Source organism: Marmota marmota, unplaced genomic scaffold, assembly GCF_001458135.2.
Source record: "Marmota marmota marmota unplaced genomic scaffold, marMar, whole genome shotgun sequence".
Taxonomy (NCBI): Eukaryota; Metazoa; Chordata; class Mammalia; order Rodentia; family Sciuridae; genus Marmota; species Marmota marmota.
The window spans coordinates 3,588,073-3,605,374 of NW_026000101.1; the positions used below are offsets into that span (position 1 = coordinate 3,588,073).

Below are 17,302 nucleotides of genomic sequence, written 5' to 3' on the forward strand. Positions count from 1 at the left end.
TAAAACTTCTGCCTAGTGCCTTACCTCCTTAGAGTCCTGGCACTTCTGTTTGTTAATGGTACCAGTAATACCTATCTTATGGGTTTGTTTCCAAGAATAAATAAATAGGTGTATACTGTGTTAGCAATATCTCCAGATAGGAAGAGATACCCAATAGCCCAAGACCCTGAATTTTCAACTGGTAGCTTACCCAGCCTTCCAAAGTTGATTTTTTTTTACTCCAGATAAATGTGGGGCTAGGCATTTAACTGGGATTCAGGTCCCCAAAGCTTGCAAAAACCTACCTCTAATGAAATGGGAAGAACTAAGTATGCATAAGCTGGAGTTTCTCATGGGTCCTCTAGTCTAGTTTAGAGCCACTAGCCTGGAGGAAAGCAGGCCAAGTGGCCTCATTCTGCCCACATATCCTCACCTTGGTCTTGGCTCCCCAGACAGCCATTCAGGCCGCTGAAAGAAAGAGCAAGAAGAGACGTGCTCTTGTTACAAATGTTCCTTCCATGCATGCTTAATTATTCCTCAATATTCTTGAAAGGGTCAGGGGTTGCCTTGGAGAGGAGACAGTTTCTACTATTGTTTGTTATCCTCAATCCTCTCTTGCATTTTCTATTAGACGTAAAGTCTTTGGCTTAGAACCAAATATCCTTCCTTACCCTGAGGAGCAAACTTCCTCATTGTGTTCACCAACCTCTGGTATTTATCCCTACACATCAATGATTTAAACTTGGTGTACATGAGAAACCCAGAGAGAGAGAGTGTGTAAAATGCAGATTCATAAGCCAGAAAGTCTAGAAATGTGCTTGTTTGTTTGTTATACTAGGGTTTAAACCCAGAGGCACCTACCATTGAGCTATATCCTCAGCCCTTTCTATTTTTTATTTTGAGACAGGCCCTGAGGGTCTCCCTAAATTGCTGAAGCTGGCCTCATATTTGCAATCCTCCTGCTTCAGTCTCTCAAGTCTCTGGGATTACAGGGGTGTAACAACTGTAACCCAGCACATTCCTGATGAGATATGTAGCACTGAAATTCATGATCTTCACTCTGACAACAATCACTATGACTACAATCCTGCTATTTTTTCCTCTTCTAATTTGATAAGCATTCTGCTTTAACATTGTCTTGCACACACCTCTTGGGTGAGTTATAAGAGTTTGTTGTTGGTCTCCTGCAGATTTCTTTCTTGACTTTAAAATAGCTCAACTTTGCTGGGTGTGGTGGTGCACTCCTATAATCCCAGTGGCTCAGGAGACTGAGGCAGAAGGATTGTGAGATCAAAGCCAGACTCAAAAACTTAGGTGAGGCCTTAAGCAATTTAGCGAGACCCTGGCTCTCAATATAACGTTAATAATGGGCTGAGGATGTGGCTCAGTGGTTAAATGCCCCAGGGTTCAATCCCTGGCACCAAAAAAAAAAAAAAATGCTCAACTTCAACATTTGAATCAGAGGGGGAAAAACCCTTTGACCTTGTACATCTAATCATTCTAAACAACAGCAACATGTTCTTTCAGTTCCTAGTATTCTATATATTATGGAAGTGAAAATATTTCCTTATGTATTTTGTCTTTGCTCTTTAAATTAATTTGGACTTGAAGATGAGGGTGGTGTTCCCAGTCTGGGTTAGTGCCACAGACCTAATTGTTGTCTTGTCTCCCTATAGAAATCTCATGTGGGCCTCCGACTCACATAGAAAATGCTATTGCACGAGGCGTACATTATCAATATGGCGACATGATCACATATTCCTGCTTCAGTGGATACATGCTTGTGGGCTCCCTAAGGAGCGTTTGCCTGGAAAATGGAACATGGACATCACCCCCTACTTGCAGAGGTAAGGAAATGTTGGGTTATGTCTTAGTGAAATTGCAGGGAAATGTGTATGATAGTCTGATATGACCAATAATTAATTTGCATACTACTTTATTTTTGCCCTGGGCTTTAAACTTTCTCTTAACAGTTGGGTCATTTTCCTTAATGTTATGTTTTGTGCTTGAAAGTGGACACAAAGAATCCTCAGATTCCATGTTCGAAATCCTACAGAATGGGAAAAGGTGATGTGGTACACAAATATAATATGATTTTTTGAAAATCACAATAATTTCACCAGTTCTACAAATATTTACTCAAAGTGAAGAATGATGGTAGTGAACAAGTCAGTGGTAACCAAGAAACTACACAAATAGTCAAGTTGTTATGTGGGTTGTCCATGCAGACAATGGTCAGATATAGATTTGGAGTATAAATGCCAAAGTCCTTAAAAGAGTTGGGTGTTCAGGGAGAATTGTGGAAGTCAATGAGGGAACAGCATGAACTTCAAAAGAGGCAGGTTCATTGGAGGAGAAAGGACATTAATTATGTAGAAACAACAGTGAAGAATGAGATCACAACCCAGGACATGGAAGAGAATGTGTAACCTTCCTTGGAGAGGGCTGCAGAAGACATTCTCCTCAGGTGTAGGTACTGCTTCACTTAAGGTCAGAAGTCAAAAGGAAGTTTGTGTGCTTGCTTTAGATACTCAGCTCTGGGCTAGAGCTGTAGCTCAATGGTAGAGCACTTGTCTAGCATGAGTAAGGCCCTGGATTCAATCCTCAGAACCACATAAAAATAAATAAACAAAATAAAGGTATTGTGTACAATTTAAAAATAAATAAATAAGATAGTGAGTTATTTTTTAATATTCTGGAAGGGACATCTCCCCTGCATCCTATAAACTACCTTGTTCCTTCCTACCTTGACTCCTTCAAATAACTAAAACCTTCCTAACCACATTCCCAGAACTACCTGAGCTTCTTTTTGTCTATCTTGAGCCTATAATATTCATCCTCCACCCGAGCCCTGGAACTGCTTCTGTAGCAAAGCCTCTCAGGCCAGCTCTGTGTTTCTCTGAGGCGTTATTCACACATGGAACAACTGCTCTGGGCCAAAATAGATCCATCGTACAAAAAGTGAAAACCATGTGGTACAGAGTATGACAGAGAGATATACTAAGCTTTCTCCAAGAGCCCCGTGTGGTCAAAACTGGCCTTTCTTATGGCAGGGAGGTGGGGGTGGGGGAGCATCTGGGAAGATTTAACAGGGAAGTCAAAACCTGATCTAGTCTTAAAGCCATTATTCAGGGAAAGGCATTCTGAATTGAAGCAAAGAGGAAATATAGAATGGAATATTTATTTGTACTTTGCATTTTCCCGAATTGGATTTATGTTGTATGTATATTGAATATAATATACAAATGAAATCTCTAGCATATATATATATACAGAGATCAATTATATATGTATTTCTTATACACACACACACACACACAAATGGTGTTAGAATCATACATACGAGAGCCAGATAGTATATCAGGGTTTTCTATACTTTCTTTTATAAAATATTATTGTGCATATTTAAATTATACAACATGATATCATGAGATAAATATAGGTAGCAAAAGTTATTATATTGAAGCAAATTGACATACCCACTATTTCACATAGTATACATTTTTTGTGGCAAGAACTGCTAAAATTTACTTATTTAAGCAAAAGTCTCCAAAACAGTAGGATATTATCACCTGTAGACTTGGTATTCTACTTTAGCTCTCTTGACTTGTTCATCCTCTCTGAGACTTTGTATCCTTTGAATCTATATCTATGGGCACACATACACCAGAAAAAAATATTGGGTGGGAAGGCCAGGGATGAGACAGACCCTGGACATGAGCCCTTTAAGGTCAGCAAGAAAAGGAGGGACATGAGAAGGAGGAGCCCGCAAGGTGAAAGAAAACCAGAAGAGAGTAGCAGCCTAGGATCCAAAGGAAGTGAGGTTGTTTTTTTTTTTTTTAAAGAAGAGCAATGGCCAACCGTGGCTCATACTTAGGAAAGACTAGCGAACCAAAGCACACCTACTAAATCCGACATTTGGGAAGACGGGAGAGAGTAAGCTCAAGCAGTTGAAGGGTGTGTTGAGAGCAGAAGTCAGATTACTGTGGTTTGAAGAATGAGGAAAAGGTGGAGAGATGATGAAAGCTAGGGTAAACCACTCTTGAACTTGGGCTGGAGGGAAGGGGAAGAGGATTCAGTTAGTACAGGCTACAGACTAGTTGATTGACACTGGGCTATTTGGGGTTAGTTGGAGAGGTAATAAAGCAAAGGTTTTTAAATAAAGATGGAGAGAGAGAGAGAGAGAGAAGATACTGATGACCAAGAATGTCTTAGAGGGGTTATAATTACCCCAGTCTCACTCCATGAATTCCCTGTCCCCAAGAGAGCAGCTTCAGTAATGTGCGTGTCTATCCTCTGATCTGCACCTTGAAAGACACCCCCTTGCTGCCTCCTGCCCACCTGCACCCTGACTGCTGCTTCTCTCCTCCTGGATCTCAAGTCCTTGGAGCCCTGTCTGCTGGATACAGAGACAGTAGCTGGCAGAAGCTGAATATACAGGATACAGAAGGGCCAGTGATTCAGGACTGAGAAGTGATTCTTGGACCCAAGACACAGATAACTCTGGTTCCCCCTGGGTTAAGCACTCCCCCCCCCCAAGGAGAACCTGAAAAGGATGTGACAGGTGGCTCCCTGTGCACCACAGGGCCTGCTCTGGGAGAACACTGCTGAAGCTTCTTTGGAAAAAGACCAGATGTTCCACCTACAATTAGCAGAGGCTGTGGGACCTCCCTGTGGAAGCTACTTTGCCTGCTAACCCCGTGGAGCCAGCTCCAGGCTAGCTTGGGATTCACAGCCCATGCCCAGGGCAGCCCAAGTGCACAGGGATTGTCCCACTGTAAAGAGCCAAATCTGCCTCTCACATGGCTTAACTCAATCCCCAAAGTGTATCCACTACTCTGGAGGCTGTGAGAAGGTCTCCAGATTTGATTTAGATGCAACTGAGACTTCAGACCTAATTTTTTAAAACCCTGGGAAATGTTTTTGGGACAAGAGAAAGGCCACCAGCCTCCCGAATCCATTGGGTGGGGAATCAGAGAAATTTTTTTCAACAAAAATGCATTTAAAAAATGCAAATCCCTGTACCAGACATTTTGATCATCATTTAAAGATAAGTAGAAATATAAGTAGGAAGAGAGTACACAGATACCTGCCGGAGTGGGATAGGTGATTTACTGTCACTCACACACATAGGGAAGGTCTTTTAAATTTCAGTCCTGGGAAATGAGGAAGAGGAAAGCCATGACTTGTTTGCTTGGGAATTGAGAACAAGACAGGGAATGCTTCCCAGAGAGAGAGAGAGAGAGAGAGAGAGAGAGAGAGACTTCTAACTTGATCTTGAAAAGGGAGAAGACTTTAGCAGGAAAGGACTAGAGCAAAGGGAAGAAAGAGAATAGTATCCAGGCAGAGGAAACCACAGCATCTGAACTCCATGGAGCCACCCAAAGCCATGGCACCAGGGAAGGCTGAGAATGTCTAGGTGAGCTGGGTCTGAGATTTCTGCCAGGAATGATCAAAACTCAAAATTTCAGTGGCCACAGCTTTCTTCACAACAGCCAAGCTGTGGAATCAACCTGCAACTGATGAATGAATAAAAAAAATGTGGGGTGGAGTATTATTTTGTCTTAAAAAAGGAGGAAATTCTCTTGTTTGCAACAACATGGGCACACCTGAGGACATTATGATAAGTGAAATAAGCCAGGCACAGGAAGAAAAACGCTGCCTGAGCTCAGTGCTGTGTAGACTCCAAAAGAGTCAGACTCTACAACAAGGCGACAATGGCGGTTGCCAGGGGCTAGGTGGGGCGGGAGCATATGGGGAGATGTTGGTCTCAAAGGGTATAAAGTTTCAGTTATGCAGGATGAATTAATTCTGGAGACCTAATGCACAGCAGTGTGACTAGTTAACAATACTGTATTGTATAGTTGAAATTTGCTAGAAGGCTAGGCATTAAGTGTTCTCATCAGGAAGAAAGAAAGGAAAATAAAAGAAAGACAGTGGTAACTATGTGAGGAGACAAATATGATGAGTTTGATTGTGGTAGTTATTCCACAATGTCTGCATTTAGCAAAACATCAAGTCGTAAGTCTTCAATAGACACGATTTTTATCCATTATGCGTCAATAAAGCTAGGGGGAAGACTGTTCTGGTAACAGCCAATAAAATGTCACACTTCTCCATATATTGAAATCACCTCTTGAGATTTAGTTTTGTTTGCTCTTCCTGAAAGCCTGAGTCCAGGAAACATGATGAATTATAAATGCGCAGTCTTATTTTCTGACTATCACCCCTCCATAATTCCCTAGAGTTATGACCCTCTCTGCTTCCCTTCAGCTGTGTGTCGATTCCCATGTCAGAATGGAGGTGTCTGCCAGCGCCCAAATGCTTGCTCCTGCCCAGATGGCTGGATGGGGCGTCTCTGTGAAGAGCGTAAGTCTGTCCTCAGATCTTACTTTGAGTTCTGATGCTGTGCCTGCAAGCTGCCCATTTAGGGGGAGTTCCTACGAACTGGCTGCACTGTTGGGAGGAACTGATTGGCGTCAATCCTCATAGCAGACCTGACTTGAGTGACGGGGCTCATCCACCACGCCCACAGATCTGCAGATGATCTGGATTGTTAATGACCTTGAAAATGCAGTGTTAAGATCCACCTGTCATCTTCACATGCCTCTTGGCACACATTTCCAAGAGTCTTCTTGGAAGATGGATTCTCCCAGGCCTTCCTCCCTCTTCTCAGGTCTGCTATGGACTATGCCAGTTGCTGCTAAAGTCAGTAGAAACGTGTGGTGTTGCAAAACATTGTACTTTGCAGGGAATATTTGTCACCCAACATTCACTCTTTGTCATTAGGAACAGTTCCTCCTGATTAAGAAAATAAGGAGGGGCTGGGGTTGTGGCTCGGTGGCAGAGCGCTTGCCTTGCACATGTGAGGCACTGGGTTCGATCCTCAGCACCACATAAAAATGAAGAAACAAAATAAAGATATTGCATCCGTCTATAACTAAAAAAAAAATTTAAAAAAAAAGAAAAGAAAAGAAGGAAAGTTGCCACTCTTAACCTACGCAGTACTTGGTTGATCAAAATAAAGTTTTGATCCTTACAAAAATGTGCTGGATTTTCAACTTCCAGAGCAGTGTAAATAATTGGCTTTAAATGTTTTTAAATATCTTTGTTTTAAATGTCTCCACTGCACTGTGTTTCAATATCTTAATATCTAAGAATGATTTTGTGTTTCAGTGCGAAGGGTGTAGGTAACCCATGCTGAGTCATTAATACAATGGTCATGGGTCTATATAAGTTTCTTCTAACGGCCAGGCATTTTATAAGATTCTGGAACTGAATAAGCATGATTTTTTTTCAACTACTTTATAAGGGGAAATGTATGATGGAAATAAATTTATGGCTGCTGACAACTCACCCTAGCAAGTATTCTTACAATGACTAAGAAAGAAGAGACATCGTATTTTTCCTCTCCTTTTCCTCAACCATTCCTTTTTACTTGGGGCCCCCAGAATTAACCTGCCATAATGCCAAGAGTCCAAAAACTTGAGGAACATTTACTCTGGGTCACCCCAATAACAGGCCTGGCTGAGCATATGTGTGTCCTTCTGCATGAGACCAAGGAGAGACAAGGCTTCCCAGTATTGAATGTGCATATAAATTATTTGAAAGATGCTGTTAAAATGCAGATTCTGATTCAGTGGATCTGGCTTGGGACCTGAGACCCCACTTCTAGGCAACTTCTGGGTGATGCCAGTTCTATTGATTAGACAACAGCACTGTGAGGAGCAAGACAACAGACAATCTCACATCTTTTAAATAAACTCTGTCTCTTCCAGTAGGAAGTATGATTGCTGTGGAAGATGTAGGAGAGATCTGTTTCTACCACCATTAGGCTTCAGCTCCTAGAAAATAAAGGGCAAACTGTCCCCTTTGGACTAAAATGTTGCAAACAGCAGCCTACAGTATAATCTGATTTCCATTCACACTTTTAGTTCAAGAAGAGCCACCAGGCAGCCAAACCGTCTTAGAGCATTGAACATAATTTGTAATGGAAATTTAAAATGATAGTAAATGAAGATCATTCCACTTATTTTGTGAAGAGAGGAATCAAAGCACTTAGCAGACATTGATTACAGCGTGTCCGCACCCAGAGAGTGCATTTGGCATGAGCGTCATTACATCTGGCTCAGGATCCAGACTTCCTTTCCTGATTGTGTTTTCCCAGTGATTGTCATTAGTATGCAGAACACAAACAGGAAGATTCTCTACTAGGTCGTGTAAGGTTTCACTCTGCCTGCAAAGTGTCTTTTGATTACTTGAACCTATCAGAGCATGTGCATTTTGGTCAAATATTTTTAAATTCCCTTCTCTTTTAGCAATATGCATTCTTCCCTGTCTGAATGGGGGTCGCTGTGTGGCCCCTTATCAGTGTGACTGCCCACCTGGCTGGACTGGGTCCCGCTGTCATACAGGTAGGCTTCCTTTCACAGTTTATTTTCTCGGTGGCTTGGTCCCACGGAAGCCCAACATGGACAAGTAAAAGTGAGGCTCAGAGGAGGTGTTGGAACAAAAGGTTCCCAAAGATTCTCAGACTTCTCAAGACCATCGTTGGAATGATGGTCTTGACACTGAACTGGATCAATGCCTGAAAAAAATACCTTTCAGGGGGCCTGTGCCAAACAGCAACCTCAGGGCCAGAGGGGTGGCTCAGTGGTGCAGTGCCCAGCTCTCTGATCCCCAGCACCACAAAAAAGGAAAAAAGAAAAAGAAAAGGCCCTAAAATAGCATAAGAATAACACCTTTGCTGACTCTTTCGCAGCCTATAGAGTGGATGTTATGCAGAGATTCCGAAATTTTATTTTAATCTCTATAAAGCTAAATTACTAAATTCATGATTACTATTTAGAAAAAAAACAAAGTCATAAATATATATGACTTCTGTAAAGGTGGGAATAAAATTCTTCAGAAGAGATGGTTCCTTATCATGGACAACAGTAAAAAACTGCAGTTGGTTGGTGACAAGCATGTCCCCTTATAGCCCTTGCCTACCTGAAATACAGCATTTAGTCTGCTTTGACTTCTGTTTAATTGCTTGGTTATCTATCTATCCTGGCCCCTACTAGATTATAGCCACTTGAGGGCAGAGATATTTCTTTGTCGTCTTTATATCCCCAGTGCACAGTGTAGTGCCCAGATATAATAGGTATTTCCATAAAGGTCAAATAAAACAGTTTAAAACGACAGGATTTTTTTTTTCTTTTTAATGTTCTAAAAATTTAAGCAACTGTCAAAAGACTAAGGCCTCCTCTATTTGTTAGGTATGAACTCTGACACTCCAGTACAAATGTTTATACCACCTCCTCTGTGGGTCAAATTTAAAATAGAACAGGCTTTCAGACACTGGAACTTGTCATGAGCAAGTTCAGAAACTGCAAAGAGGATTTTAAGCAGGAAAATTATGTGATCAAATTTTCTTTTAAAGAAGTGCTGTGGGCAACACTGTGGAAAATGGCAGAAAGCAAGACTTAAAACAGGAGATTAGTTGGAAGGTAATAGAAGCAGAATACAAAAGAAGTAATGAATCTGGAAAACAATAACCGAGAAAAGGTGGATCTGAGAAAAGTGAGAAAAGGAGCATAAATGTTACTTGGTTACAGATCTGCTGTGGGGATAAAGATCCAAGAGGAGTCAAGCATGCTGGTCCCAGGTTGGGCCCAGGAGTGGCAGGTGGTGCTATTTACTGAGCCACAGAAACCAGGAGACAACACAGGCGTGAAGGGGAGGGGGTTAAGTGAGGAACAGAGGAAGGGCCTACTGAGTTTTGGGGGTGTTCTGTGAAAATTCAAGAGTAGGCCGTTGTGTGATAATGTAGTTTCCCAAAAGGTACAGCTGGATTGAAGATAGGGATTCATAAGTCATCCATGAAAAGCATTCAGGGGGGAGAAAATAAGACTGTGGAATATATGTGGCATGAGAAGGTAACCCAGAATGGAACCCTGACATTTTCAGAAAGGAAGAAGTTGTTAGGCTTTTCAACAGGGAAATAAAAATGATGACAAATTAATTAGGACTGCCAGGCACCACTAACTCAGGGTTCCCCAAAAAAGGAGTAATGTTTTCTTATATCAGCAAGCAGAAACTTTGGAGAGTTGATTTTAGATTATTGGGGTTTATTTTTGCTGGTTTTAGTCCTATTTATTTTATCATTTCTTTTCTTATTAAATTGCAAATAAGTGCATTCTTCAGGCCTGCTATTTCTCTTTAACTTACCCAGAGAATTCCTCACGGGGAAAGGCTGATGTTTCACTTCTGCCCTCCCTTGTCCTCTCCACCCTTTGCTGGTACTTACTTAAGCATTTCCCCCATACTTTGAATGAACAACTAGACAAATGACATTTATTTATATATCACCAAAGATGAGTTTTTCATCCAGGAAAGGGCTTACCAAACTTCAAATTTGTGAGAAAGATACCTAATACAATAAATCTTTAGTTATTCTCTGAGGGTTTCTTCTGTGGTTAATTTTTAACCCTACTTCAGCTTCTGTAATTCCAATTAAAGCTGATAAAAGCCATAAAATGAGACTCCCAGCCAACGCAAAGTGTGTATGAATCATCTGTTATTTTTTTATTTGTTTTAATTAGTTATACATGATAGTAGACTGCCTTTTGACACATCATACATAAATGGAGTCATATGTTATTTTAGATAATCCATGTGCCCAATTTATTATCCTAAGAGTTGGTGTCTGACTTAATCACTCAACCAATCGTAGAGTGTAAAACCAGCTCCTTCAAGAGTTGTACAGTCTGGTTTAGCATATGACAAATTTATAGTGCGAAGCAATCAAAGTGCCAGACCATTGGCATAAATAAAAAGATTAAAGAAGACAAAAGTCAGTGGACTTTCAACAAGTAGGTAGAACTTAACTTGGGGCTTAAATTAAGTAGCTTGATGTGGGGAGAGGGGAGGTGGTACTGCCTAAGATTGCAAGGTCAAGTAGAAATGGATGATACAAACAGTGTTTAGTGGTGGTTGCTGCAGGAAGTAGACACAAATCCTATCCTGTGAGACTTCTTTAAAGTTTCCAAGTATTAATGAAATTAATGTTATGAATTTTTCACTCAGCTATTTGCCATTCTTCCTGCTTAAATGGTGGAAAATGTGTAAGGCCAAACCGATGCCACTGTCTCTCAGCTTGGACAGGACCCGACTGTTCCAGGTAAGACAACCCACAACTAACATGCACCTATAACATAAAGGATGGAATTCAGGGTTCCTTTACCTGAAGGGCCAGAAGATACCTCTAATTCAAGTGCAGATTTTGTATCCCGAAATATCTAGATACGCACTCTAAATTTGAACTAAAGCCAAAACTCAAAACTATTAGTTCAGGATTGACAGATAAAATTATGTATATCTTGAAAATATATAGTGTTGGCTCATTTTATCAGCACATATATTAAAATTGGAACTATAGAGAGAAGATTAATATAGCTTCTCTGCTCAAGGATGAGACAAATACATAAAGTATTCCATATCTTTTGCAATTAAAAAAAGAAAGAAAAGGGTTGAATAAATAGATCATTTTCTTGAACAGAGATTTTATCCTTCATGTGCAAGGATATAAAATGAATAATGAACTCAATATATTTTATTGAAAATGACTTAACGGATGTTTGAGCTCTTGATCACAATACAAGTTGATGTTGAAGTTGATAAGAAAATATTTATTTTGGTCTTGTCTTTTTAGTGTGTATAGATATAATATTTCATTGACTCAAGAAAAAAATTGTGTGAATACATGTTCTGTTAATGCTTTTCTCACTTTTGTTCGGGTAAGTATCAGAATTGAGAAAAAAGTGTCTAACAAATAAGTCCTAAAGAAAATAGTTTTTAGATCATTTATAGTTTTTAAACCTCAGAAAATACTGGACATATGGCCCCATACCCTGAATAAAATATGGTCAGTACTTGTTGTCTCCAGTGTTGGAATATTATCAGTTGAATTGTATGACTTTGAATATGCATATTACACGTAATTTTAAAAATTTGCTTTGTGCCTGTGAATTTTCTTAGATAATCACAAGTATATGCCATCTCCACAGAGTAAGATAAATAAATAAACAGAACTCTGAAGAAAACCTTGGAATGAACAAATGTATTTGGAGGCCCCTAAGACACAGAGCACAGGTGTACCTGAAAGCAGAGTTGAAAGAATTTAAGAACATGGTGGGGGTCGGGGGGACAGTAACTCAAAAAGAACAAAAATTATATACACCTTTCTTGTAAGTTTAGACTTTTTATTTCAACCCTTCATTTTTACATAAGAAGAGAGGAAACCTGAAGTTTTCATGGTTCCCCAGTAACCAAATGTTCCTCTAGGAGCATTTCTTTGATCAGGAAAAAGGTTCTTATGTAAAAACACTGTTAATAAAGAGAACAGAACCTAGAACTTTTATTCAAAAGTTTTATATAAGAATCCAAAAAAAAATTAGGGCAAATTAAGATGGAAAGTCTATCCTATAGGAAAGGAAAGGCTAACTAGCCCCCCAGAGGACCAGACAGGCTCCCCCATCTTATCTATAATCAGTTCTTCTAAGACTCCTATTAATGAGGACTCTCTTTTTAAAACTCTAACTCACTTAGGTAGAAAATGGCCAGGCACGGTGGCACATGCCTATAATCTCAATGACTTAGGAGGTTGAGACAGGAGATTTGCAAACTCAAGACCAGCAACAGCAGCCTCTCTCTGGCTACAGAGTGGCTTTCTCTGCTGTTCAGTTCACATGGAAGGGCAGAAAAGCTCATAGTTACCACATTTTACATGTCATTGTTCAGGATCCAGTGTAAATATCTGGGAGAAGGACCCTGATGGGTCCAGACTGAGTCCAGGGTTCAGCATGGACCCGTGGTGCCAAGCAGGGTTGTCATACTAATGCAAAAGGTGATTTTGGCAACACTCTGGGGAAAGGGGAGAAGAGCCTGATAATTCCTAAAAGAAAAGTAGGTGGAGTGTGATTCCCTGCAATGGGTGGGGAGAAAGCTTTTCTGAGACATCCGAACAATAAATTGTCATGAATAATTAGTTTTTTTCTTTCCCATGAGAACTGAATATGTTAAGGAGGCTATGCTTAATTTTGTGCAGGCACAAAATTAGATGCCCAGTAAATACTTGCTGATGGTGGAACAATTTCCTGGTGTAAGTGAGAACAGGTAGAGAAATATCTTACAGCATTCATCAAATCCATCAACCCGTAACCTTCTTTCCTGGTGAATAAGACTGGCCTGGTCTTGCCCCCAGGTAATCCAGTTCCTAAGAAAATTGTTGGTTTTTCTAATCTCTATGCACAGCTTCCAAAACTTGATCCTAAATAAATACTATCATTAAAAATCACAGATTGTTAGTGCTCTGAGAGAGGGTTGTCAGACAGGAAACTAGTGACAGAGTCACGGCTAAAACTCAGATCTGCAGGTCCTCGGGCCTGTTGTCCAAACCCCTCTCCCCAGGATGCCCCCCCAACCCTCCAGCCATCATCACAGATAATGGCTAGGGTCTTAAATCCTATTTCAGTCAGCCTCCCCCGAAGTATTTGCCTCTTCAGTTTTGTCTTTTCTCTTGAATCTATTCATTTTTCCCCCCAGGAAAAGGAAGATTGGTTTTTAACCACAACATCACCAACCAGTTCCCCCGAGTGGAATCATCTCTTCCTGGCAGTGCCTGGACCTCCTGGAACTTACTCGAAGAAAGTCCAACATGGTGCTGGGGCTTATTTTGTTTAGCAAACTTGTTATTTGAGATTTACTTTTTCTTTAATTTTATGATATATTTTGTTATTTCTTGTGACATCTTTTCTTACATGTTTGCATTTTTAAATATGCCTGTATTTTCTATATTAAAAAAATTATATTAAATAGATGCTGCTCCACCCTCATGAAATGTAACATACTCTGCTGTCTATGGGGAAAGTTCCTGGAACACATTTTTATTCCTTTACTTAAAATGATTTTTCCATTAAAATATATTTTGCTACTAAATAATATTTTTTCTGGATAGTGCCATTTTATGAGGTGGCCAGGGAATAATAAAGAAGATTCACGATCTTTCATCTACGTTACGGCCACAGCACACGATCCCATGTGGTGCACCAAGCAATTATAATCAAGGAGATTCCTTTCTTCTAGAAGCATTTTCTTTGCAGTGTGTGTAACAGTAAAAGATTTCCTCTTATTTAATCCCAAGACCTGGGATCCTCCACACAGAATTCTGTTCTGGAGTTGAAGGTAGCCAAGATAATTCCTTTCCCAATATTTTGAAAGATATAGACATTAATGTAGTTCATAAGGGGAATAAGTAAAATGACCTTGCACTACCATTTCTCATGCTTCCCTTGCTTGTCATAGCTGAAATAAGAAATGCAACAGTTGGACGATTAATAGAGAGTCCATACTTGGGTCGTGATACAACTCACTGCTTTGGGAGAAGACAGACAGGAAAATGAAGACCGGGAAAAGCCAAGTGGGAAAGGTTCTGTCACGCTGTGCTCCTGGTCCTTCCTGCAAAACAAAAGTCTCCATTCTTTGATCTCCATCAGACCTTGGAAAATAAAGCCCAATCCTAAATTTTGTTTTCAAATAGGATATTCAAAATCAACTTGCTTCCATCCCCTGGGAGAGCTGCTCACCCACAGGACAACAGGGTACAATGTAGCACTGTGGAGAAACACAGGAAGGACCAAAACAATCTTGATTCTCCTGGTGGTGCTCTTCCCTCAGTCACCGACTCCATTCTCCTACATCCACTTTCTTGACGATTGTAACAAGCTTATGAGCCTAACTTTTGAAAGGTTTATTTTTAGTTTGTCAACTTCCACACTATGTTGATCTTTGTGATCTATAATATGAAAACCACAAAGCTTAAAAGTCTGAGAAGTAAAAGACAGGTTCCCAGAAAATATTTAAGTTAGGGGAAACAACCCTCAGTTCTCAAAGTACCTACTCAATGAGTATACCTGCTATGTAAAATTTGCACTGGGTTACTCTGAGTAGATTCACAATAAGTCAAATTAGTCATGTTATGCAGAAAGTATAAGAAAGTGAAGTGCCAAACAGGTGAGGTTTAGAAAGAAGACAAGTTGAGAAATCGAGTCATATTGGGATAACACTGTGCATATTTGGAAAGTGTTATTTTAAAATCTTCCATCCTGGACATGCCTCCTGGTGAATTTTCAACATGTTTTATGAACTATCATCCCACAAGCAGAAGAAGATGATAGATACTGAGTGATATTTACCAAACATTTGCCAAATGAAAGGAAAAAAAGATTAGATAAATAACTACAAGTCAATCATGTATTTTAGCCTCCAGCCCAGTTATGGAACAACCTCTAGGTACTAACTGCACTAGGTGTTTCACAGATATTATTTCCTTGAAGCCTCATCACAATCCTATGGAGATATATATTATGATCTCTATTTTACAGATGAGGAAAGTCAGGTTCTGAGAAATCAGATAACTTGTCTAAAATAACATAACCATTAAATGACAAAGCCCACCTGAAACCCAAAGCAAGTTTAAGGCACAGTAAAGCTCATTCTAGCATTATTGTTGTCAGTGAAATATGGGCATGGACAAAATGCCCATCAATAAGGAAACCTAAACTGTACTACCTTGATGACACTTGCTGAATTGCATATTATGCAGCCTTCAAAATACTGCAATAGCCTGGAAAATGTCTGTGGTAGAAGGTTGAATGCAGGGGGAGGGATCAGGATAGCAAACTTCCAGGGTGTAGAGCGTAGTTTAGTTGTAGAGTGTGTGTTTAGCATGTGGGAGGCTCTGGGTTCAATCCCAAGCACCACCACCCTCAAATTTTAACATGCTCAAATGGTTAAAAATCTATTGAAAGTGTGCATGATGAAAACCAGAAGGGAAAAATCCCCAACATTTTCTACATTTGGTCTCGTAATTTAAAATCCAGAAAGTTCTGAACCCAAATATCTGTGAAGTTTTTTTCATTATATTTAAAAACTACTTCTTTATTCTTGAATAGCCATTTGGCAAACTTAAAATAGTTAAAACAGTAATTAAAAAACAAATCCATCAATGCATGACAATCAAATGGAATGTCTTACGCCACAAAAATGAAAAAAAAAAAAAAGTTTCATCATAATCAAGTTTCTGCCCTGTGTCACAGGAATCTCAAATACTTAAAAGCCATGTAATAGTTTCAATAGATGTAAGGAAGGCATTTGGACAAACTAATATCTAGTCTAATAAAATTTCCAAAGCTCAGATGAAACAGATACTTCTATAGTGAAGCTATAATGCTTAATACTCTGATGAAAGCAATAGTAGAAGCTAACCAGCAATTGTCATAAGCCAACTGGTTAGGTACACTGTAGTCAAATAGATGTGAAGTTCCTGTGGCTTCCTGAAGAAGAGAAAGAAAGTAGCAAAATCAATGATGGTCAGAAGGAAAAAGAAACAAAACAGACAGCTCAGCAAGATCTTCTATTTCTTCTGCTCTCTGCAAGATGTTGCAGGTCTTGACATGTCCTTCTTACACAAAGATTAAAGTCTGGGGACGTTATGACACCGTGATGTATGTCTGGTATCTTTAAAAATTAAGAAATAAATGTCAACAATGTGGAAAAATTGAAATAGTCCATAATTACACTCTGGGATAATGTTCAACCCTATAGTTCATTCAGAGTGTATTTTAATGATGTTAAACATGCTAAACACGAAAAAGAAAGCATCAAGAATTTTAGGTGACTCTGATTTTTTAAATAAGAACAGAAAAAAACAATCTAAATCATGGTTGTTTCTATATGGTTGAATCAAAGATTACTTCTCCTTCTTTTAGATTATCTAAATTTTAGAGATTTCTTACAATAATAACAGATCATAAAATAAATTAAAGGTTAACATTATATAGAAGTATAACTGTTTGCATGGAGAACAATTTAAAAGAATGTAGAGAAGAAGAAAAATTAAATTAACCAGATATTAAAATGCAAAGCTTCGGGCTGTGGATGTGACTCAGTGGTAACGTGCTTGCCTAGCATGTGTGAGGCACTGGGTTCGATTCTCAGCATCACATAAAAATAAACAAAACAAAGGTCCATCAACAACAAATATATACATATATATATATATATATATATATGAATATAAAATTTTTTAAAATATTCAAAGTTTTAACAATGAATTTAATTACTGCTGACCTGTAAAAAGCCAGATAGAAATCTACAGCAGGAAGGCAGGAAACCTGAAAGCAGATCGAATGACATATAAGACAATATATTGCACAGGGGGCCTTCTGGGTCCTCTACAAAATAGAACCAAGACAGGATTAGACAGACAGAAAATGTTCTA

At 39.4% G+C, this 17,302-nt stretch overlaps 1 protein-coding gene and 1 non-coding gene across 2 annotated transcripts in view; both read left to right on the top strand.

Moving 5' to 3' along the window:
• Svep1 (sushi, von Willebrand factor type A, EGF and pentraxin domain containing 1) overlaps nucleotides 1-13,962 on the top strand; it is a 169,542-nt gene extending 155,580 nt beyond the window's left edge. Inside the window, 5 exon segments of the mRNA XM_048783107.1 lie at nucleotides 1,656-1,826; nucleotides 6,253-6,348; nucleotides 8,298-8,393; nucleotides 11,050-11,143; nucleotides 13,567-13,962. Of these exon segments, the coding sequence (XP_048639064.1) occupies nucleotides 1,656-1,826; nucleotides 6,253-6,348; nucleotides 8,298-8,393; nucleotides 11,050-11,143; nucleotides 13,567-13,588 (479 nt within the window). The 3' untranslated portion in view covers nucleotides 13,589-13,962.
• Nucleotides 11,362-11,466, top strand: LOC125610729. The gene has a single exon (XR_007340729.1). It is a non-coding gene; the product is annotated as a U6 spliceosomal RNA (small nuclear RNA).
• Nucleotides 13,963-17,302: the final 3,340 nt, after the last annotated feature.